General features: G+C 42.4%; 1 protein-coding gene across 2 annotated transcripts in view; it reads left to right on the top strand.

The window, feature by feature from the left end:
• Positions 1-19,403, top strand: part of efna5b (ephrin-A5b) — a 96,442-nt gene extending 77,039 nt beyond the window's left edge. The window contains exons 3-5 of one of the 2 annotated variants that reach the window (XM_084359686.1): positions 14,426-14,491; positions 14,873-14,953; positions 17,281-19,403. In XM_084359686.1, coding sequence (XP_084215812.1) covers positions 14,426-14,491; positions 14,873-14,953; positions 17,281-17,408 — 275 coding nt within the window. In that variant the 3' untranslated portion in view covers positions 17,409-19,403. The remainder of the gene's footprint in view (positions 1-14,425; positions 14,492-14,872; positions 14,954-17,280) is intronic. The other variant, XM_084359687.1, reaches the window with a different exon arrangement.
• The last annotated feature ends 5,731 nt before the right edge of the window (positions 19,404-25,134 follow it).

Here is a 25,134-nt window from a genome sequence, read left to right as displayed (position 1 = left end):
AATAGGCCCAAATCATTCCTGAAAAGGGCCCTTCCTTGGTTTATGTTATCTCAGACGAGCCCCCAATCGTTACGATGACCAGGGCCTAGGGGAAACCCTGGCGCGACATGAAAATGACTCTCCCCTCTGACCATCTCCAGAGCACCACCAGCAGCAAAGTATTTTTAAAGATTTTATTTAAAAACACATCTAGCACACGAACAGACAGGCTGGCAGTCTGGCTGAGAGAGGAGAGCTCACGGGAACTGGGACAGCCGGCCTTTTAAACGTCTGGCTTTCAAGGCAGGAACCAATCAGCTCCCTGGACAAGCTACGCTCACTCAATTAACCAAACACACCTGCAACCAATCACACACACACGCACACACACAGGTAACACAGAGGGGCATTAAAGCACAGAGGCAATTACAGCACATACAATAGAAACGTTTATACGACCTCTGGGGTCGTAACAATTTGCATTTGTCATGATTATCGTCTCATTTATTTGGGCTTTTCCTTTAATTAGTCATCACTCTCTAGACACAGCAGTGATACCGATGAGACAATTGCACAAAACCCCACATGCATTCACAGGAATAAGAAAAAATACGAAGCCAATTGACCTAACTCGACGTGAATTACTGATCTAGATGGAACTTTCCTGACCGAATGTTTTTCTTTTAATACAGCAGAGCGAGAGGAGGAGGGAGTCACACACACACATACTCACACACACACACACACAAAATCCCTCACCCATGTTTTCATAACTTCGGCGCGGAGCTTTGAGAGTGGCATTACAGTGATCCGAGTAGACACTTTCATGCTCTGCTTTCAGCCAAGCTTTTCACGCCGCTCTCATCACTCGTTGCAAACTCTTCCCTAAAATGGCAATGGAATTCACGGGGGAGTTAAATTGAGACAGTTTGAAAGTTATAGCTCGCAACCTCAGCCGCACAATACTGTATGCTTCAAAAAAGGAGTGCCCTCCTGTCCGCATTATGTTATGCTCCCATTCAGCCGGCGTTAGTCGTTGAGTTGTCTGCTTCTTGGCGTAGGAACTGAGTTCATCTGAAGTTGAAGCCCCTGGGAAATTAGGTTTTATCAAAGCAAGGTGATAGAGTGGAATTGAGTCGAGTTCGTCCTCCCACCGCCGACTACTCCGCACATGTGAGACGGAGGAGTCACCGTCGGTCGGCGCAGTCGACGGCGCTCGCTCCAAACACATTTGTCACAGGGATACGCCGATATTACAAAATAGGAAGCGCAGTTATGTTCTCATATGGGTGGCATTAGTGCAATATCATGCAGCGTAATGCATTATTGCTTCAGCTGTTGAAGGAAAAGTTGAAAGATTTGCTCACCTTGTGGGCTAACGTGTGAGAAAAGCCCGTATAAATTCCTTCTCAGCGAGGGGGCGTCAGTTCTGACAGTTAACACCCCTCCTGCTAAACGCTGCTGGTTATACTATACTTGTATCTGTTTATCTGTACAATTTGGCCCGCGGTGTTAATGCAGCTCTAGGTGGCTGTCAAACCCCCGTGTCTTTTTGTTTTTCTCCTTCTCTCAGAGACGGCGTTTTTAAGAGTCAGGCGTGTAGCTGAGGCGAGCTCTACACCCTGAGATCTGTTTTCTAAATTGGCACCTTTTTATGAAGCTGTTAACCCGACAGCCAGCCAAGACGTTTGTCCTTTATTCACTTCACATGTTTTTGCTCTCACTCCCTCCCCGCCTTGTTACACTTCAGAGTTAGAGACCGGAGATTTCAAAAAAAGCGCCTCCCTAATGCTTGCCGTTGTTTCCGTGGTGAGTAGGTGTTTTCTCTCTAAGGCTTGTCCACAAAACATATAGCCTGAAATCTTTTTCCAGAGGCCTTTCAACAACCAGGTGTTTGGCCATTTGTCTGTTTTAGAGTAACCAGATTTTCCTCTTGCTTTTATAGCCAATTTGCATTGACAGTCATACTAAATGAGATGAGGGAAAAATGGAAGTCTCCGAAGTTGGGAGCGTAGATGGGGGTTAGCGAAGGGTTATACAATTCATCCGCTCCCTCAAGTCTCCATTTCGAACATTTTTTTTTTCCATTTCTTGAGAGATGCTTGTCCTAAGGGCTGGATTAAATTACACTGCGACCGACAGGGCTTCCATGGAACACATCCATTCTGCTGTTGCACGCCATATTGGTTTAGTGGCCCGCGGCTTCATTGGCTATTGAATGATTCTAGCGTATAGCCTCTCTGGCTACTGTGGCGGATATTAAAGTCATCTACCATGAAGTCGTCTGACATGTGATTTCCCACCGCCATTGTGTCCGGCCTGAATGTCCGTAAGTAGCGGGGGAGATGGCTGCTGATTGATCGTAGGGAATCGATCCAGTGGACAGAACGCTGAGCCGGAGAAGGATTGAGAGGGGCGGTTACATTACTACACCTGCCGATTCATCTGCAACGGGTGCTCCTATCGCTACCATCATCATCAGCAGCATCATCATCATCAGTCTTCCTCATCCCCTTGTGGAATTATTCAAGAACTTGCAGGTTTCATCGGGTTACATCACTTTTAATCTTCATTAATCTTTAGTATTCAGCGATAAATAAAAAAAACTTTCTGACTGAGGAATATGTAAACGGGCTGCAAAATTAAATCACAATGGGGAATCTTTCAAAAGAGTCTAACCTAATTACTATAATTTTCTCAGGGATTACATTTTGGCTTAAGATACCATTATTATAAATATTCAGAAGTTATGATGGTGAGAAACACTGGCTCAGACTCCATTATCTTAATCTTTTATCTCTAATCTTTTTAAAAGAGTAAAACTAAGTGCCACAGTGGACACAAATGTTTCAAGTTCTGTTCCCCTCGTGTACCGTATGCTTACGGTTCATTCGCTTAACAAAACCAAACAATGTCCAACTGCTGGTCAAGTTTTGCCCGTAGTCATCTCACAATAACTCCTTCCAATAAGATGTCACCATTTAACTGTATATGAAGTAGAAACTTAAATCAATTTCCTCACAACCTATTGAGCTGCAGTATTTGCTCACATTTTGGCCCAAGTGTGGTGGCACAACATCCAATCAGAACACACTAAACTATATCTAAAAAACAACTTAAACATAAAGAATATGATACTCGAAGCCCCTTTTCTCAAAAGATGCATGTTAAGCATTTGAATTATTCTTGAGAAATCTTTTAGGATTATCAGGACAAAGGGGTCTGTCATTTTCAGAAGAGTTGAATAATGTTGAGATAATGTCCAGTGTTGAAACAAATAACCTCTCAGTGTTACAGATACCGGTGTCAGAAATTACAATACACAGTCAGACCAAAGATAGAAAACAGTGTCTGTGTCCAGGAACGATGAGCCTCGCAGGATTACATGCATGTTGTTTGTGTAACAACCAATTGTGTCGGGCAGGTGTGCAGTGATTTTCTCTCGCCGCTCAAATTCGTCTTGCTGGAACATTTTCAGTGGTGTGGAGCCTGTAGTTTGTCGGTGTCTGATAACACTACACTTGCTTAATGAAGTGAAGGCATTGCCTAGTTCTGTTAAATGATAATCATAATGTTATGTGCCCAGGTTGATTTCTGAGATGTGGATGCCTATTGAACTATGAAACAGATATTTAAGTTAAACTGCCAGCTACCTTGTGATGATATCCAGTCTCATTATTGTTGCCAGTGAGATTAAAGGCTGTTGTCAAATTTGAAGTTATCAGTGTGTACTGTTGTGCAGCCGTGAGTAAGTAAACATCAATTTAACTCTTGGCTCGGGCTGCATATTTTTAGGAACGCTATTCAGTATCAGCTGTATCAGTATTTTGTGGTTCATTTTTGACTCAAAGAGTAAGTTGACTTTGTTCTACGTGTACCACTACATGGATACACTACACAGACCAAAGTGTGAGAGGCTGTATATGACATAATCTTCATGAGATCTCCCACAGACGTCGTATGAACTAAGCGCACTTGCGCTTGCACTTGTGCAGTGAGGCTTACGGAAATGAAGATATCACTTTTGACTTAACTGAAATGGGAATATTTTAATTTAAAACTACGTCCCCAAAGTCCTATTCCGCCTCACCTGCTCTGGTGCACAACCTGATTTTACCCAATTTCTCCACTGGGATCATTAAATGTTCATCTTCATCCTACAGTGCATCGAAATGTTTAAATACCCAAGGCCGGATGTCTAAATAATGGATCAGAAACTTCTTCAGATTTTTAGCAACTCAGTGCAATCCACTACGCAGGGTGCCTACAGCGTGCTTCAACACAGCAAAGACATCGAAGATACGGTGATATCTGCAGTTCAGCACAAAGTCAGAGGTCAGACTTTGCCCTTGTAGCCCATTTGCCTACTGTACATTGTGTGATTGCGTAGTGTAGCGTAGCAAACCGGAAAATCGTATGCATCATTACCTGCTGAAGCTGGCTATATTGCACTGCAGAGGTCACTATCGACGAACACAAGAGGCAGAGGTTAGCAGTAGTTAACTGTGAATGGGCTCAGGTACTTGAGACATAATAGTACATCAACCATGGAATTCAAGAGAAAGTGGTGCACTGTCTTGATGAAGCAAGAATATTCATTATTATATTTACTCCAGTAAACATTTAGAAAGACGAATGTTTCGCTACATACAGAACAGCAGAGACCTTATATATGAACTCGTACACCCAGTATCAGAATATTAATCATTTCGTCATCTCTAATAACTTTCTGTAGCCAAATGACCCGAGGGAATGTGGGATGAAAAATCTGCCCTCAGCGACGTGATTGATTAGCTTTCTTGTTTGTAGATGAAAATTAAGCTGTCAAATCATATTCCTGCCGAGAAAATGCCCGTTAATGGCGCTTTCGCCCTGTGAGTTCGATGCGGGTCGAGGGTTGATTTGTTGCATCTCTGATAAAATTAGAGAGAGGAGACAGGGTTCTGCTGTCATCTGCTTCAACAACAGAAACAGCTTAATCAACGCTAGCAGGATGGAGGGAATTTACTCAAATGGAGGTCATAATTCTTCATTTTTGCTGTTGTGTCAGCCTCTCCTCTCGGTCCGAGGCAGGTAATTGAAGACAAGACGAAAGCCGGAGTCAGTCAGGAGCCTGATCCTTTGGTTGACGACGCGCAGCTGTGTTTTCTCTTCAGGTCAACAAAAGACAGAAATAATTCACAGAGGAATGCACTCAAAATGAAAAAAAAAAATTACCAGGCTCAGGGAGATACCACATATGCAAGCAATTCTGCAAAATATTATTAGCGGTGAGTGAGTTACAGCTCGGAAGTATCAGCCTCTGTGACAGACAGACGAGATAAGCGGACAGTTGGATCACTTCTCGGGTCGGAGTTCACGGTGCATTCGCGGTTTAAGTGAAACCCATCTCGCAGAATGCTGATGCGAGCACGTTTTTCTAATATGGACACAATCCACAATCTTGTATTTGAGTGATTTTAATCGGAAAAGGGCAGAAATCCAATATCGGTGGCGGCTCGCTGCGAGAGATGACTGAGTTGTGTTATGGTGTTTTTAGGCGTGTAAGATGTGTGGCAAATAGGAAAACCACTTGGCGTGATCAGGCAGCGCCAGACTGAAGGCAGAGAAGATGTCGTTTTCTTGCTGTCTGCCTTGTTCACCTGAGTGGACTGGTACTGCTTCTCACTGCTGGAAAACTCAATCAATAACACCTTTCTGCTTCTCACTTGAGGCTGGAGTTATTTATAGACATCTCTGTGTTTGACGCTGCGAGTAAAAGAGGGATGTTACAGTAAGACCTGATGAGAATACGTGGCCGATATCAAATGAACACATTAAATGACCAACAAGCCCCAGAGGGTGGGTGATGACGCTACCCATGTTAGATTAGAAAATGAGAAACAGCTGGTGAGGCTTCAATCACCCTGCAGATGCCCAGAGGCCAATATGCAAAACGCAACACAAGATTGATCACAACTAACAAGCGGACGCGCAACTCGCCTTTTGAAATTCACAAGGCTTTCTCCGAAGATCTCATAAGGTCTTTTCATTGCTACATGCACACAAAGTTTAAACAGACGCTCCAAGATACCTTCTGACTGATCAGAAATCCTGTGATGCACCGTGCTCCTTCAAGCAGCTCTTGAGAGGAGAAAGGAGTAGCGATTGTAGAGCAGCAGCAGCAGCAGCAGGAAAATGGCATTAATGGACAAATGAAATAGAGACAGGGGATAGTGTATGCAGTCTGTATTTTGTTAGAGCCATGGGAAGTCCGCTAATAATGATGAAGAGCCGGTGCCGTTCCATTTGTGGTACAAGGAGGAAACCTGCATATGGACACCATCATAACTCAGCCCCTTTCATCCATTCACATGAGAAATCGACCCTGTCATCAGCACTCAGAAATGATCCGACAACACGGAGTAATGTGACAGAGAGCTATACACACTTGCATGGTTACACTCATGTACAATATGCATACACATGCATGAGCAGACATACAGGAAAGCCACACAGATGTCTGGAATGCATTATTTTAATCCTGATAGATGGATAGACATTCTAGCACCACCGCCGTCTCCCCTGGTTACTACTTCATCATTTCTTGTCTCCCCTTTTAATCTCGTCTCCATCCATGGACAGTACCTACAGTAACTAACACTCCCTGTGTCTCCCTCGCACCAGATACCTGTCAGCTGTGTGTTTCTGCCCTCCAGATTGCATGCAGCAGACATACGACATCTATATACTCCTGACAAGTGAAACGAAAACCCTTAATGAAGCATCACAAACGCAGGTGTTTCCGTACAGAGCACAAGGGACATAGAAATAACACAACTTTTAAACATTGAAACTGCACGCCGTGAATACGCCATAGTCCATTTGCATGCAGGTGGTACGCCAATCTTTCCCATTAACTTTTGTGGAGACCAGATGCATTCAAACACCACGCATAAAATCGGCCGTAGTATGGAGAGCAAGAAAATCCAAGTAGGGTGGCGTTTGGGGTCGATGAATAGGTCAAACAAACACAGGACTTTCAGCCAGGGGTTTTTGTGTCTATGTCTAGTCTATGTTGACTTGTTTTGATGTACGTTACGTATTAAAAGGACCAGCTGGTGAGACATTTTGGGTTTCCCAGGACGCCAATACTGATGCTTTGGGGTGGTAGGACGGGCGGATCAACATGTTCATTTATTTGAATGAACATGTTTATTTTGAATTTTCTTAAATTCTTCTCCCAGCCAAATTAGGGCTGGTTGATAAAAAGTGTTGAAAAAAAAATTTGAAAAATGGACATCACAGTTTTCCAGAACCCAAAGTGACTTCTTAAAATGTTGTCTTTTGTCCAACAGTGCGCATCACATACATAAAAATGGAAACAAATCACTTCATTCTACTGGCTTCAACGTAAAGCGTTAAAAGTCTGGTCGTGACAAGCTCATTGGGGTTTCAGGAGTCCCCTTTCAAAAATAAACTGAAAACAGTCCACCAGCGAGCCAGCTCATTGGCCAGACTCGGCTATTAATAGACCGTGAGCTAAGTCATGGCACACTTGTTGACAGCCCAGAGAAAGGCAAGGCGAGAGCGAAAAGTCTCTAATCAAGTTATTTGAGTGTGACCGGCAATAAAGTCGTCATCACTTCGACAGACGAGAAAACAGAGAGGCTGCAAAAAGCAGAGAGATCAGAGGAAAAGTAGGGCAGGCGAGGGCTGTGTTCAGAGGGCACAAGGTTCCTCTCAGCCTTCGTATGATTCATGCATCTAAAAGCCATCTTCAAGGGCTGACTATGATTCACGATCACAAAGACAAGGACACTTTATCCTTGGCCATTAAGCCATTAACACATATATTATTAACCCAGTGCATTAGTAATTATGTTTAATTGGTTATTGTTCATCTTTTTGTCCTTTTTTTATTCTCCCTCTGCTTAACACACGCTCATTTACACAAACACCCCTCATGCAGTTTTCCTCATTCATTCAGTGGGCGGATACTAAAGCCATAACAATAATATTGTGATTGTATGGGATACACTAAGTGCAGTAATGAAACATTATTGTCTACAGTGATTTATTATCGTGGGGCTGCTTTAAAAAGCTGAACTCCCCCTTAGATTAATAAATCACCATGTTTATTGTCAGTTGAGTATGAAGACATGAATGAGATTGAAATTTGAGGGTTTTTCACACTTTCAATCACTCGCTTTTCATTTTTAAGAGGACAGACTAATTTGTTAGATAATCATTATGCGATCTTTCACATGAAATTATGACGCTCATTGTACATCGGCGTACTAGCAAAAGGAAATAGCTGTATCGCACTATTGCACGATAGCGTGAGGGAACGACCCTTCTTTCTTTCACTCTTCTCCTCGTCGCTTGTGACCCCATCACCTCGGCGCAAGTGGCATGAGGAGTGACTTTGGTTCACTTTTGGCGGAGGTTGAAAGATGCGAGGAAAGAGCAAAAGGGCAGCTATTCCTCCTCTCCTTCTCCTCTTTCACTGCTGCTCGCAGTTCCCCCATTCCCTCCTATTGTGTGTTCGCTGTAGTAGCATCTGGTTAATGGGCCCCTTCAGTGGATAGCCTCTTCCATCTTCTTTCCATGGACACATTTTGTGAAGGCATACAAACACACACACACAATACAGATAGTTTCTTTGTGCAGGTCTGTATATTGAATCTTTTTATATGTTTTTTTTCCTTTTTTAAGACGTCTTAGTAGAAAAGAATGCTGCTTTTGAATTGGTCGATGTGGGAAGGACAATTTGCGAAGGACGTTTCGTAATTTCGAGTCCGCACATGTACAATCTTTTATTGCACATGGGTTTGTACTGTATGTGTGTGTTTTTGTAGGAACTGAAGGGATTATTTTGGACAATGCAGCAGTAGATATTACCTACTGGAGGGGTCGTATAAATATTCTCTCCCCTCGCTCTCTCTGTCTGAAACTCGAGTGAGTCTACCATCTTAAATTCAAGGATTTTCATCCATCTGTTTAGTTCAACATTGTGTTCTTTTGACCGATTCCACACCCTGAAACCGAAGGACAAACGTTAATGAATCCCAGCAGTGATTTCTGTACGCAGAATAGAGGAAATGTATTCTGGCTGCAAACTGTCTAATTAGCTAGATGGAGACGTGGGTAGAAGATGGCACAAAGGTTCCAGAGAGTAATGCAGTGTGAGTTTGTGTCTATGTGTTCTGTCTCTTGGTTTATATAAACTCAGACTCCTGGTCTCCTGGACCTAAACTCTGACTGGGTTTGTTCAGCCTAAGCCACATGAGTAATCTCAGTGAATCAAAGACAAGGCCAGTGGCGTTTTTTTCTTTTCTTTTCAGGGAACTGGCAAAATTAGCCAGCCAGGAATGCTCAGTGCTGGACACAACATTACAGGGCATTCTGTTTAACCCGTCCCATCCGAACAAAAAAGCAGGGATCAAAGGATTAGAGCACCATTATTAAAGCCAGCTGGAGACCTGAGGCAGAGTAGAGGCATGCTAACATGATGCTATTAATGTTACGTGTTCACACAATGGCATATGAGTCCATGCAGGCTTTGCCGGGCTGAAAAATATAGTTTCACATAAAAAGTGTTTGAGTTTGTTGTCACATTATGTTTAGATTTGCGGACATTTGAGACACGTAGTCACAATGAATTGTTGACTGATTACTACAAACAAGTTGGAAAAAGAGGGAACGTGTAACTTGAAACTACCAATGATTTTAGACCATTCCAACCATATTTCTTAATCCGCAATATTGCATTAAGCCTTGTGGTTGTGTTGGTACTGCCAACTGTCCAGTGGTGGAAAAGTATTCAGATCTTTTACTAAAGTGAAAGTAGCAATGCCAAAGTGTAAAAATACTCTGTTACAAGTTAAAGTCCTGAATTCAGACTTCAACTTTAAAGGTGCAATATGTAGGAATTGGCCACCTGTCAAATTTATACTGAAAACAAAGAGAGGACAGCATATCCTCAGAATTACTGCTAACTGCTGTAGCTGCCGTTAACTAGTTAGCTCGGTTAGCCGGGCAGCTAACAGTCAGGACTGGGAGTTTGGGGACCCGGGGAGTGGTTGTGGTGTATACTTTGGACAGTGTAGGAGCTTTGGACATATTTATTTATGTCAAACTCTTATTATTCACATTCTGTTGATACCTTTAGTACATTTTTAAATGTTTTCAACAAAAATTCCTATATTTTGCCCCCTGGAGAAAAAGTATTGGCACAACACAATACTTCAAGTATAAAAGTATATTTACTTAGCATGCAGAGGGTCCATTCCAGAATAATGTACGCTATTTTATTATTATTTGTATTAATTTATATGTACATTTTTTTTAAGCGTTGCAGCTGGTAAAAGTGTGGCTTATTTTTTACTATATGTACAGCAGGGTAGTTTGTGAATTTCACCAAGGGATCAATAAAGTCTCATCTTTACTCAAAACACTGACATCTTAAAAAGTAAGTAAATGTAGTGGAGTCAAAAGTACATTTAACTCCAATATATAGTGGAGTAGAAGTAGAAAGAAGCAGATGGAAATACTTAGTACTTAGTACAGTACTAGTAGAGTAAATGCACTTTCCATTACTGCAGATGGCCCAGCTTGGCGATGGTTCACAGGATATGAGAAGACCCTAGATGACACCTGGTTTAATGTTTAAAGAGAAATAACAAACAAATCCTCTTACAGCAGTATGATTGACTCACCCTGCAGTATTTTTTTTACGGCTGAGCAATTATGCCTGCTAAATGATGGATAAGAAATCAATATCTCCCCTGTGATATTATCTACTGTATTTAGCCGGCGTAAACTTTGCTTTTAGCCTCCAATCAGCACAGACACATGGTTTTATGCCTGCATGTCTGGAATGTGCCGTTGACTCTTCCATTGAAAGGCAAAGGAAATGTGTTTTCCAGATAACATTACAGTTGCAATAAAGCTTGGCTTGGGCTGTGATTGAAACAATACTGCGCCTAAGCCGCACTGAGCCCACCTGTTTGTTCTTCCGTAATTGGATTCTGCTTCATTCCATTTGCCTTAATGCTGATGCATAATGCAGTGTACTGAGGGGACCAGCCATTACCAGCCAGGGGACAAGGCTTGGAGGAGTAACCCGACCTCGCCCCACGTCCTCCCCTTTCCGCACCCCCCCTCCTCGTCTCTGGGACATCTTTTCAGGGCCTCTGTCCTTCAAAGCAGCCACACTCGCTCAGGCTGGATGGATTGATGGTTGAGGCTGTGGGCCTGATGGGAACCAGAATAGCAGGTGTTGATGTTACGGCATACAAGAACAATAAGCTGGCCCTCAGCAGCATGTTAATCCAAAATAAACAGGCCCTGGCGTGGACGGTTTTGGGCCCAGGCGGAGGGATCCTCGTCAACACACGGAATACGAAGAGCTGCTACCAAGAAAGGAATATCGAGCCAGAACCTAATCTTTCCTTTGTGGTCAAGAATGTACAGCAACACACCACATTCATCCGGGCATGGCAACACAACGGACACATCCAGGCTCAGCTGAACTCATTTAGTTGACTTTTGCATTATTAGCGAAGCAAAGTAAAAGCTGTGTTTATTAAAAAAGGATAAATATATATTTTTTTAATAATTGCTGCAAGCTGCTTAAGTAAACACAGAAACAAGGAACTCCGCTGTAACTGTGTGATATTTAATAGCTGGGAGATACTTTGATCACCATAATCGTGACACCTGTTCACTCTTGCACCTTATGTCTGTGATTTTCCTCGCGTAGGATGGGATAACGTGTTATGGCTGAATTTATAAACAGCGCAACAGCTACACAAACTGTCACCATGGCGGAGACTCCCACATGCCTTTTGCCATTTTCATCGAGGCCATACTTCTCTCATGATCAGCTGCCTTTGCTAAGTGGCTGGTGTCGATGGCTCTGACTCAGCTTGTGCCCACAACAATGATGAAGATAAGACATCTGGAGATGGCGTGCGCATGTGTTCGCACACATTGGGAATGGGAGCATAAAGAAGTTGTGGGAAAGAGGAGTGGAGCAATAAGGAGAGTGGCATAAATTGTGTGGGTACTGGTGTGTATATATGACTGAGTGGGTGAGCGGCGGTGGTCAAGGTTCATTAGGGTGTCACCGGCTGCCTCCACACAGAAATAATAAGGCCCTATCTGTCGCTCGCTCTCTCCGTTCCTTCCACTTTCTTCCCCCTCTGCATCTGCTGAATATGAACTGAGCTGTGAAAAAGGGCATCTGATCTCACGCCACCTCTCTTGCACACTGACACATGACTAAGAAACAGATAACAGCTGATGAAGCGACGGCATTAAAACGGTAACAGCAAGGTCGCGAGGCGAGAGGCGCAGAGGGAGAGCTTGATGAGCTGCGGAGAAGGCTTTGCAAAATGAAAGTGATGGAAAGAGTGTGTAGTAGGCATTTGATAAAAAAAATAAAAAAAACTGGCATCTGGATTTCTGGATTAATCAGGAGCAGAGAGCGTGCAAAATGCAAGAAATAGGAACAGATTTCCATCTCCGACCCTTTCCCATAGTTATTAGTCGATGATTTTCTTAATGAACACATCAGGCATCACAGTGCGGAGACAGCTTGCTGCATTTTTCTCAGCCTCAACATAAAATAGATGTTGGAACATCGATTACCGAGTGTACAGTGTGTTTATAGACATCCTTGAATGTAAAACATTCTGCAGACTGGAAGAGATCAGAGAAATACTGTTATTCAAAATAACACTTTAAAGGAGACATATTGTGCTCGTTTTCAGGTTCATACTTTTATTTTGGGTTGCTACTAGAATAGGTTTTTATGCTTCAGTGCTCAAAAAACATATGTTTTTCATATGGTCCAGTGCTGCAGCTCTGTATTCCCCCTCTGTCTGAAATGCTCTGTTTTAGCTCCTGTCTCTTTAAGGTCCCCCCTCCCGAATACCCAGTCTTCTCCGATTGGTCAGCTCACACATGCCTGAGCCAGCACCGCCAACAACAACAGAGCAGATGTGCAAAACGATTCTTGTGTGCCAAGCTAGCTAAACGCATGACATGATGACGAAGTGTGACATCACAAAATCAAAGAATTAAAGGCGGGACTACTGATGAGGCGTTCCAGGAGCAGTGTTTTCTGTGGGAGAGAGGAGCTTCTGTTGGTGTGGACTGCCAGACCTTTCACATGCACAAAAACATATGTAAAACACAGGAGGAAAGGAAAAAAATGAAAAAGCATAATGGATCTCCTTTGCGACGGATTTGAAAATCAGTATCTTGTGTGCACGTGCCGCAAATACAATGAATGCCAGTCAGTCGAGTTTTATTGAATGGATACGGCCACGCTGACAGACGAGGAGAGAGAGTGACACAGCTGGGAGAGAGGGAAGGGAGGGGAAAGGGTTAGGTAAAGCTTCACTAGCAAGGGGTTGACAGATCCCAAATAGTAGCCTTTGGAAATGGTTGGCTTCATTGCATCAGCTACAGAACGATCCACACAAGAAATAAAAATGATGCCCGAAAGACATCTCAGCAGACAATATGGTCTCTGTGGAGCTGAAAGGGACGGTAGAAATGAAAACTAGTTTATAGTAAATAGCATTAATACATCACAATGCAGGGGAAAAGCCTGCAACATTCACCATTTGATATAAGGTCCTGACACAAGACAACAGCATATATTTTTTAACTATACTGTACAATTTTCTGAATGCTCGCTGCATTCACCCACCATGCTCCATCTGACATGTGTTTGACCCCCATCCAGGAGACAGCACCTGGTGCCTCACCACAACACCATTAGTGGTCAACCACACACACACACGCATGCACTCACACACAGACACACACGCTCTCCGCATGAGATATTTTTAGGGCATGTGATACAACCGCTATGGTAGCTAACGCTCAGAGATTCACACCCCATGGGCTTGACAGGAAGGGATCCATTTCCTGACAGCGACCGCAAACCATCCACACATGCAGCACATACATCCGAACTTTGTGTCTTGATGAGCGTTAAGGCTTTCGGACAGGGAAATACACGCATGTATACATGTGAAGTATTAGCACAGCACGATTTCTTCCCCTTTTGAGTGGTTTTCAAAAAGCACAAATTACGCAAATGCCTTAATCCTCACTAAGCTGCTGCCAGTTGCAGGATCTAAAATGCTACAATTAAACTGTGAGTTAAGCACGCCACTTTTCCTTACACATCTGTAAATACTTCCTGGCCATAATGTCACCAGAACCATGACTAACCCTACAAAATCCACTTAAGAGTCAACATGAACTACCTAACTGACATCTACAGGAAAAAGAGATTGCATTCATTATTTCAAAAATCTAATCGCAAAGACCTTAAAATGAAGGCGAAATGCAGTCGGAAACTATTTCTTGGGTTGTTTACTGCACATGCGCTACAACATGTCGCATTATATTAAAACCCTATTTACTTGTGTCTGTTTTTCAGCGTCCACCATTGCTGAGAACGGGAGGAAAACATGCCTGAAGCTCAAAGTTTTCGTCCGACCATCAAGTAAGTGTTTGCATGCAACGCAAGGCTTTGTAACGAAGCTTGTTGAAGTACACAGTTGGATTGAAAATCAAAACAGTTTATGTCTACTTCTCTGGTTACATCACTTCCTACTCAATTACCACTGTCCAACATACTTTCATTTATCACAAAACTGCTTTACCTGCTAAGGAAATGTTTTTTTTTTTTTTCTTAAACATGAGGATGATGACAGATGATCACGTCAAGTGAAATCCAGGTCACTTCATACCTCATCTGAATGTTGCCATGGGCTTTGTTGCTTGGGATGTTTGATTGCAGGGCTGAGAGGGGGGCTTCAAATGTCACTAACCTATTTGGCATTTACCTCTAATGATCTCTCATTCTCCCTATTCTCTGTTATAGACAGCTGTGTGAAAACTATAGGCGTACATGACCGCGTTTTTGACGTAAACGAGAGAGTAGACAATACATTAGAACCACGAGGTTAGTATGGCTTCCTGCTTTTTTGATTGTCTTCAGTATGACCTCCATACATCTGTACATGTGTCTCTTGGTCTGTGCCTCTTTCCTTTTATGCCGTTTGTCTGGAGGCTGTTTGTGTTGTTGTCATGTTACTGTTGCTTGCATATTGTATTGATACTCTATATTGCATGTTGATATATATTTGTGTATGCTCTGGGGCTGTACTGAATGTCTTTTTTTCACATTTGAAGTTCTCTGTCAAGGTGTTCAAATGAAACTCTGAATGTTTGTTGCCATATTTCATGATGGAAATGCCCTAAAAGTAATAAAAACAATTGAACAAAATCCTCCCTTTAACCATAATATTCACCCGATTAAATAAGTTAGTCTTTTTTCTTATTAAATCCATTTTCTTTAACGAACATAGCTCAACCAAATTGGCAATTTCTTTGAAATATTTCTACAGCCAGCGCTAAATGATGACATCTTGATGGAGTGCAGAGCTTATGCAGATATAAAATATGATAATATTTGGTAAAGACTAGTCCTGGGCCAAATATCGCAGTAGACGATATTATTTTCTTACTGCAAAGACGACATGTAGGCCATGTTCTCCCGCTTTAACCTGAAATATTGCCAAACTGTCAAGCTTGCATTCATCTCAGAAACTAACGTGTAGTGTCCTCCGCCAGCCCGGTCTTATTCCCACCTCGTCAAATATCTTTTATATTCTTTTCAAAATAAAAGTCAGAAGATGCCCTAACAGCTGTCCGATATACGATATTTTAAAAAATGTAACATATGATGTGAAATATAGCGATTTTTGATAACACCCAAAATCAAGCCTGGTGAAGACTTTAATAATTCACTAGAACAATGTTAGACAGTTTTTATATACAACTAAATGTACTTTATGGTGCTGTTAGATTCTTACTCTCCCTTTTTGTGCAGCATTCGAATGTTGATTTAGAATCCGAACGTCAACGTTAATGAAGCTTCGAAGCTTTAAAATATTCAGTACAGCCCTGTTATATACACTGCACATGTAGTGTATATAATTAATCACATATACTGTATATATCATATTCTTGAAGGTGTCTGTTTATATTACACATGATGTGCATGCTTATCACACAAACCTTTTCACCAATTCAACACAGAACGTCACCTCCAGCTGCATGTTGATCATTCTGCCATAACACATCAAAATGCAATGAAAATCAATTAAATGATACATGTATATATATATGGACATACATGTGCGCACCGTCAATACATTTGGCCAAGTTTAATGTTCTGTTTCCCCCCCTCATTGAGCTGCTGTTTGGCTCCGTAGCGCAGCATTGATTGTTTTCTCTGCTCACAACGTAAAGCACTTTTATATCTTCATACACGAGTCTAACCCAGGCACTGAACTGAAACACTCCACATCACCCACATGCTGCTGTCTCATTCCTAGCATCAGCTCAACCCAAACTCTGAAACAACACAAAGACTGCCCCACTGAGAATGTATATAATAAACTCAAATATAGGACATTAGTCATGTTAAAAAAAAAAGAATGTAATGGATTTTAAATTTATTTGAAAACAGATTTATTATATTATGAAAATAGAGATATTTTGCATTATAAGCTCACTGTGGAGCTCGGAGTTTATTATGAACTGGCATCTAAATAAGATACAGACACAAACACTACACCAGACATATCAAGGCCAGACCCTCAGACATTTGTGATGCCCACCTGCCTCTCCTCCCGTCTGATTTTCTATCTGCCCCACCATGCTATCCTGCCTGCATGCGTAATGGCTGCCTCTCACCTTGCATGATTCTTTGTGCTCTCCAAAGGAAGGAAATTAAAACATTCATCCGTCATCTACTGTTGCCTTGTCCCTCCACCCACTACCGCACAAACACAAACACACACACACACATATATATAGTTATGTAATGCGTCTATCTGTCCTTCTGCTGTGCATGGTTCAGCTACTTTCCCATGGTGCAGCGGGCACATGGCTGCTCACAGATACTGATGCCACTGCCAGACAGACACAAGAGGCAGCTCAACTGGGAGATGAATAAAAAATGTTTCTGACGACCTTTGAAGCATGATATGGCAGCTGAAGTTCATATGGCAACTCAGAAATCACTATTGCAACTTATCAAACATGAGCCCAAACATCCCAATATTCTCCACTATGGTTATTAATCTGAACACGGCCATTGTACACCACAGTAGCAACTTAAACATATGAGAATACATCAATTGCGTGATGTTGTTTTTTGCCTTTGATGCTGTTTGTACCATAAAGAGCAATTCACCTTGTTTCTTCTTTCTCATCCTTCAGACGATACCAGCCATGAACCGGCTGAGCCTTCCCGAAGTGACGAAACAAATGCTGCGCCGCACCTGCAGAAAACAAGCCCGCTCCTGGCCTTGTTGCTGGTCTGCCTACCAGCACTCTTCACTTTATAGCGCCTCCCTCTGTCCCGGAGGGCATTTACACCTAGCGTGGCCTGAATCTGCCCGAGGCTGCAGGGAAAAGGGGGGGGAGAGGGGCGGGATTTGGGGTTGGAGCGTGTTTGCTTGATTGGGCATCAGAGCAGGCTTCTCAAGGAACCCTCTATTTTTTTCAGAAATATATTTAAGTGGTCTTTCTCCGTCTGTGAGTAAAAAAAAGTTGATGTTGGAAGTGGGAGAGACAGTTTCCCCCTCTTAAACCTTCAACTAAGATGCCAAATCCCGTTTTTTGACACTTAGTGATTCTTATTTTCCCGTGACTTTTTTGTGACATCCCTTTACATCATGTTTATGTCATTGCAGCACTGACGTTTACCCACACACACAAACACACACACACACACACACACACACACACAAACACACACACACACATACATTCATATACACATGCTTAGAGAGTCAAATACACTAACAGACAATAGCAGTAGGGTTTTTAGTTGGAAGCAGTAGCAGCATTACACAGTAGGAAAGTGACGATTTTAGGACTTAGAAAGAACTGTACATACACAAGTAAATAGTTCCCCCGAGACCTCTCAAGAAGCCTTTCAGGAAAAATATAGATCAAGTTCTGTTCTGCCGGGTAGTAAGAAGTAGATTTTTGCGCATCCATTTTACTGGGAAGTGCATTCAAAGCTGAACGACGAAGAAGGAGAAGAAGAGTAATGGTTTCAAGCAGAGGTCAGACTAGAAACCACAGCACTGAGAAATGCGTACATGCCATGCACCTCAGCCCGCCGGTTTAAAGATAGCGTCCAATTCTCTCCTGAATACAAAGTGTGTGCATAGGTGGATTAAGCTACTCAGAGCTTGAGTGAGTGAGAGTAAAACCCGTGGAACCACAAGTCAACTTTCCCTTGTCCTCCTTTGTGTAGAGCACCCCAGTCTGCTCAATAAAACACCTCTCAGAGCGTTTTGGTTCACTCTGACTCACAAAACAACTAAATTGAAACTTTCTCTCCAGACACTTTGCGGACTGCTATTAAGATGGAGGAATCGATATCTTTTGAAAGTTGATCACACAATTTCACGGCAACAGTCACAGTCATTGTGAGCAATGTTTACCGAGCAATTGTTCTCTCTGTTCCATTTGAGCATTAGTCGATATTAACACCCCCGTAAACATTTACATCCACGGCTTCTTTCTCTCATTCTGATTGCTTAAAAAGAAATGATTCAAGGCTAAATTGGGGGCGCTTTATTATTTTCTAGAACACCAAGTTATTTTACTTTACCAATGGTGTCTCCAAATGTTGTCTTTCACATTGCAGACTTTGTGTTTTTGTCTCGTCTGAACAACAGACGTCTTTGGAGAGACAATTACATTCACAGTGCCATACTGTTTCTCTTTGTCGCTCAAAACGTAATCACAGCTTTGATTCACGCTCATCAAATATTAGTTAGCTGGTTTATTGCAGCAGTTTTACGGCGTTTACGGGACAGATGCATAGCTCCAATTAGTCCAAAACACACTGCGTGAACAGAGATCCTATCCATTTGATTCAAGGCACTGCGCAGCTCTATTTAGTCGAGCTACTGTAGGTTTATGTTAGCACTTACATTCAAATGGATTCACTGTGTTATAATGATATTCAGCTTCCTTCATCTCCCACAGACGCACATGGTGAGTTAGCATAATGAACGCTATTGTGTCTTCTTTTTCAAACCGGAGGGACTTGTGTCTTTTCTTCCAGAGAAGTATGGACGGATAGAGAAATTAACGCTTCCTGTCGGAGTCGTTTTTTAATGTGAGAAATAGGGCACCAATTGGTACGGAGAGACTGGCAGAAAGAGAGAAATGGAGCAATGATAAGGAGCACAGGAGCAATTGCATGTCCACCTACAGCTCCTAGTGTTACTGGTTTAAGTGACTCTTTAATGAGGTTCAAAATGACAGGCATGTGGACCCCATGTTGTGGCACGGGGAGTTATTTCTGGTATTAAAAATAGATGGTGGAAGGGCTTGGGGGGTCTCGGGAGGGGGGTGTAGATTTCCACCGTGGGGGGTTTTAAAGCACCAATGACCTTGCAGTTTGAGAGAACCGGTGAGTGAAGGAGACGGAGAGAATTAAAGGGAGAGACGCACACACAGGAACAGATAGAAAAAGACACGGGAGGTAGCCGAAAGGTAGTGTGACTAGAGTGCCTAACAAAACAAGACAAAAACAACTAAAAATCCATGCAACACCACTGGAAAAAGAATAAAACCCCACTGGAGTCAATGACAAACTTATTGTTCAGCATCATTCTGTCTCAAAAGGCATGCACTGTTTTGTTATTGCCATTTTCATTTTTATGGCTGCCTTTTTCCCCCTCAGTTTTTCCCCCCAGAAAGACTGCCTTTTGCCTTTCGCCATTTGTTTTTTGCGCTACGGTAACAATGCTATTACAGCGGAATAGCAGCTCAGCTATGGGGGGTAATAGGAGACGAGGCCATTTAATGAGGTACTAATTTTCAAGAGAACACCACAGGGAATGAGCACCGCCTAAGATTCAAAATGGACGCTTGTCAGCAGATTAACACTAGACTTTTATCAGAAACCAGCTTCAATTGTACTCTCTTATAGTTACCAATACTACTATTTGTCATTATTGCTATTATTACCATGGTTTATTCTGTACACACCTTAACCTGGGAAATGAGGATCAACTTATAAACTGGATACTGTGTATCCTGAGGTAGTCAACCATAAAACATGTAGTGTTAGGTTAGTATCTGTTTTGTACCTTTCTGGAGGACAAAAGAAAAAAATGAGATACATCATTGTTAAAACTGTATAATTATTATTATTGTTATGATGATGATGATTATGACTATTATTATTAGGAAACTTCTTGATGTAAATAGTGTTTGATATTAAAGTATTAATTTGGTTCTTATGTCTTTTCTAAAAAATGAATACGGTATTATCTCTGGGTTTTGCGGAGTGTGTACTGTCCTCGAACAACGCATTGTGTGCTTTGATCCTCAATGCCTAATGAAACTTTGAGCTAATATGAAGGGGAAACCTGTGGGAGCTGTACACCAGTGTACAGAAGGCTGGACATTTAGCCAAAACGAGTGGCTCAGCGGTTTCATGTTTTTCAAACCAATCACCAACCTTCACCATCTCTTCACACACGGATCCTGCCTTGGAAGGAAACACTTGGGACTTTAACGGACGGCTTATTTGTACTTTTTTGCCTTCAGTGTTTGAAAGCATGCTGGTCAGCTCCAAGATCTGCCACGAGCGGACTGTTTGCTTTTTAATGGAAGGATCTCGCCAGTTTCATTATGTGGCATGCGCATGAACTTGATGACATGTAAAAGAAAACAAAAAAAAAAAAAAATCAAAAAAAGTTTGAAAAAGATTTTCCTTTTGCTCTTATTTTTCTTTTTTCCTTTAAGTCGTGTTAGATTTTCGGATCACTTTCATGTTGTGTGTTTTTTGCATCCCCATTTGAGTGATGTCATTAAGCTGTGTAGTGACAGATGACAAATGTACATAACACAAACCATTGTTGTGAAGTTACAGTGGGGGAGGGGAGGGTCAGACATTTTGTAGTTCAAAAGCAACTTTTTTTCTTCCTAAGAATGACTCTTTCTGTACCCATCTACCGAATTCATCCCATGTAGTTGCAGTCCGTCTCTTCTGACTATTCATCCTACTCTCCTGAGAGGAGGCGTTTGGGAGTGTATACATCAGTGTGAGGACGTTTTTCAGTGTGGAAAAAAAAAAATGTGTGAGACCTTTGAGTTTGTGTGTGTGCGTGTCTCATTTGCTGTTGCCGCAGTGAATGGGAAGCGGCAACCCTCTTTGGCAACGAAGAGTGTTTCCCATGCCTTAGCCCTACAGCCTCTGCCCTGGCAGCCCCGTCTGTGTACAAGACGCTTTCTGCCATTGTGCTTTTACACGGAACGGCTGCTGGCGTCGAAGAGGCTACAACAGGGGCCCTTCAATTTCTCTCCCTTTTTTAACAACCCTGAATCACTTGTCCCTACGGTAGACGTTGGTCCTGGGCACAGTTCAAGGATTAGTGCGCCCCCTCCACCTAAATCCTGAACTGGATTGTTAGCGGGGTAAAGCCTATCATCGATCCAGGTTCTGTGCGTGCAGGGCCAAAGCCTCTCTTCGTCAGCTCCCCCCTCTTGCTGATGAGCCACTTGTTCATTTTGTGCACCTGTCCTGTCCCATTTCTTCTTGTGCTTGTGTAACCTCCACCACACCACCTGCTGTCCCTTTTCCATCACCTTTAAACCTCGCTCCGACTTTGCCATCAGTGGGGAATATTTCCAACCTGCTCTTTTACAGTATATAAACAACGACAAAAAATTTGACAAAAAATTATCTGTATTTGTATATACACGTGTCTGAGCAACTATGAGTAATACAATAAAACGGAAATACATTGCTTTGATCATTGTGCTACTCTTTTTTTTTTCCTCCTCCTCCATGACTCACTCGCAGAGGGATGAAAAGTACAACTGGGATGTACAGAAATCATGTAAAAACAAGTGTTGTCAAATGTGTCAATGCATTATGAATGTTTGCTGCATTAAAACATACTGCAAATGGACATACTCCCTTCACTCAAGCAGAATCGTGTCTCATCATGTGCCAAATTGGATGTCATCCCCATGCACGCACACACACACATACACACCACTCCTCTTTATGTATCTGCCTCTCCGTGCCTCCGCCTAGCTTCGCTCTAAAGACAGATTGAGAGGAACACCATCCATCAGGATCAGAATAAGACCTTAACCCTCCTTTCACTTCAGTCGGGCACTAATGAGGACACCTAATAACCTTCTGCTGGACCCCATCAGCGCCATTTAGCTTCACCCTCCATTATCTCTGGTAATTAGACTGAGAGCCAAGCAAGCCCTGAGGACCAAAGGAGGGGGGAAAAGGCCTCCTGATAAGCCAATTGGAGCGATGTTATGAGAATCAGTCAAATTTAACTCAAGAGAATCTTAAGGCTACTCTTTAAATAGGAGGTACACACAAACAGTTGGGGTTGAAAGAGAATTCGAAGTATTAAAATAAGAATTCTTGGAGGATAGTTGTGTTGCCAGTATGTTTGGTATTAAAGGCTTTTTCAGCACCGTGGTGGGTCACAGTGAAGATTAAGCAGACATCGCTTTGTAGGCTCGAATAAAACACATCGACGCCAAAGATATGAAGTCTCATCCAGGATGCGATCCTCTCCAATCTCATCCTTTTCCAAAACCGGCACTTTTTTAAGCATCAGAAGACGAAAAATGCTTTATGCATGAACACGCTTGACATGATGAGCCAATTAGTGTCAAGTTGTTCTTCCTGGTGTCATTACCAAAGGAAGGCTCCGGAGATGCAGGTGTGTGCATGTCTATGAAGGCCAATAAAGACAAATCACTGCGCCTGATCATTAAATCTGAGGTAATGATAGCTTTATGTGAAGAAGCCTCCCAGATGTACTATTAAAGCTCTGAACATCGCCAAGGTCTGTGACCAGCAGCGGGCGGAAGGAAAACCATGACACCTTTGAGACGGCAACATGAATGTGCACAGCTTTACCTGCGCCTTTGATGCAGTTCCCCTTCCTGCAAGCGTAGCTCTGCGACAGAAGAAGTTTTATCTCAACACAATAACAACTGAAGAGGCCACTTCAGTGAACGGCTCTTGAAGGCATCATTCTCAAGTCAGCTGGCTCCCTTATTGGCTGCATGGTGTTCCGTTTCCATGTGAACAATCAGTTTGATTGACAGCTCTGAATGATGTCTTCAGTTAATCGCTCCAGTGGTTTGAAAAGGTCATAAATCACCCAATTATGTTGCCCCGCTTTATGAATAGATATTTTTGGGGGGGAATATTTAAAACGCCTGCGAGGCATATCAACTTAGTCAACCCCATATTTATTGAGAGGGAGTTATGAGGGGGGGGTGGCTGCTTGTGCCAGAAATAACTGATAAGCTGAATACATTTTTAGAGTCTCAGTCACACTGTGGAATGTCACAGTGTTGATGGGTTAGAAAGTTGGAATTGAATTCAAGGTCAGGATTTTTGTGATTTATGACAGCGTTGACACGTATCAAGAAGAACTTCAGGAAGGGAAAAAAAAAAGAAATAATTACAGAGAAGGGAAGTGAAATTGAATAATGGAAAATGCTGGGTAGAGAGAATAAAAGATCTTTTAAACGAAGCCATGAGCACATTGTTTTACAGCACATTTATCAGAAAAGCACAAAAGATATTTATTTGTAACACCTTGTCTCTGTCAAAGCGGGAGCAATGCATCTTTCCTCTCTCCTTGTTCGATCAATACCCATCAAAATAAAATGTCTTGGTTGCTTTCATTGTACTTGCAGAGTCAGAATCTCAGAGAAAACAGAAACTCACAGATAGTGTAGAATGAATGTATGAGTTGCAGAAAGTGGGTTGTGACAAAAGAAAAAGCAGGCAAATAAACCGCCTCGACCCTTGATCTCCGAATACCAGAAAGCAACATCTTGGTGAATGCCTTTGTTGCAGAGATCTTAAGAAAGGTGGTCTGCAATGAGTTATAAAGATGTTTTATTTGAAGGAGTGTTTTTCAATCAATTATCAGCCTGTGATGACCAAAGCTTCTCTCTCCGCACGTCCTTCTATAAATCCAAGGTAGGTTAGCATCAGCCCCAGTGGAGGTTACTGCAATGTGTTTCACGCAGGTCATTTTCTTTTACTGATGCCTCTCACATGTTGACCTTCAGGGCTGAGAGATGAGGGGCTGCAACCAATCCAGAGGAGGATTATGGGAAGATGTGACGCCACTACAAAATATCAACTTCAGGGAGATTGGAAGAGGTGGTGGTGGAGGATAAGGACCTACACAGAGGATCACATGTCGTGTGTCTGTGCATTTCATGTATCAAGCCCGTATGTCTGATTCTGTGACCAGAAAAATCCCCACAATGGTCTTTATTTGCCTGTGAAATGTGTGGGATGGATTGTTTTCAGTGTTGTGCGCAGGCATTCGGATGCTATGAAGAGCTATGAAAACAGCAGGTTTTCACACAGCGTTTCACACCACGTCTGATGTGTTACATTAAGTATTCACACATGCAGAAACGAAGATTTCCTCAACTGAAGTGACAGCTAATTTCACAGGGAAATGTGACAAAATGAGTGCGACCCAAAAGTTTCACTGGGAAACAAACAGAACACTGGTTAGAGCACGAAAAAGTGTGAGGCTCGTTTGCTTCGAAACAAATCAAGAGAAGGAAAGTGGCTATAATGAAACAAATAAGCTTCTGTCAAAGGGCTGCAATAACATTTGCATGCCGCAATTTTTGCCCGCTGTAATATTAGATTTTTCAATAACATCTACTTAAAAAAGGTCCCATATTGTAGAAAGTGATGTTTTCATGTCTGTTTTGATTATCAAGCAGGTCGAGGTGCTATATAAATACTGCGAGCGTATCAAAACCCTCAACAGACAGAAAAAGTGCACACAGCATGTATTCAGAAACTGTGCCTTCAAACAACCTATCAGGACTACCGCAAGGTTGTGATGTCACAACTATACAGTCGACGCCCTCGACCACGCCCCAGCATGGTCGTGGTTGGAAAATCCCTGGCAGAGCTGATGCGTAAACAGGGTGGGTGGTGCCTGCTCAGGCCTGCGAGAGCTGACCAATCAGAGTGGACTGGGCTTTTTTGGGGGGGGGATCTTAAAGAGA

The sequence above is a fragment of the Pagrus pagrus genome, assembly GCF_965226575.1.
Source record: "Pagrus pagrus genome assembly, chromosome: 8".
NCBI classification, from domain to species: Eukaryota; Metazoa; Chordata; class Actinopteri; order Spariformes; family Sparidae; genus Pagrus; species Pagrus pagrus.
This window is presented reverse-complemented; position numbering and strand designations above follow the sequence as displayed.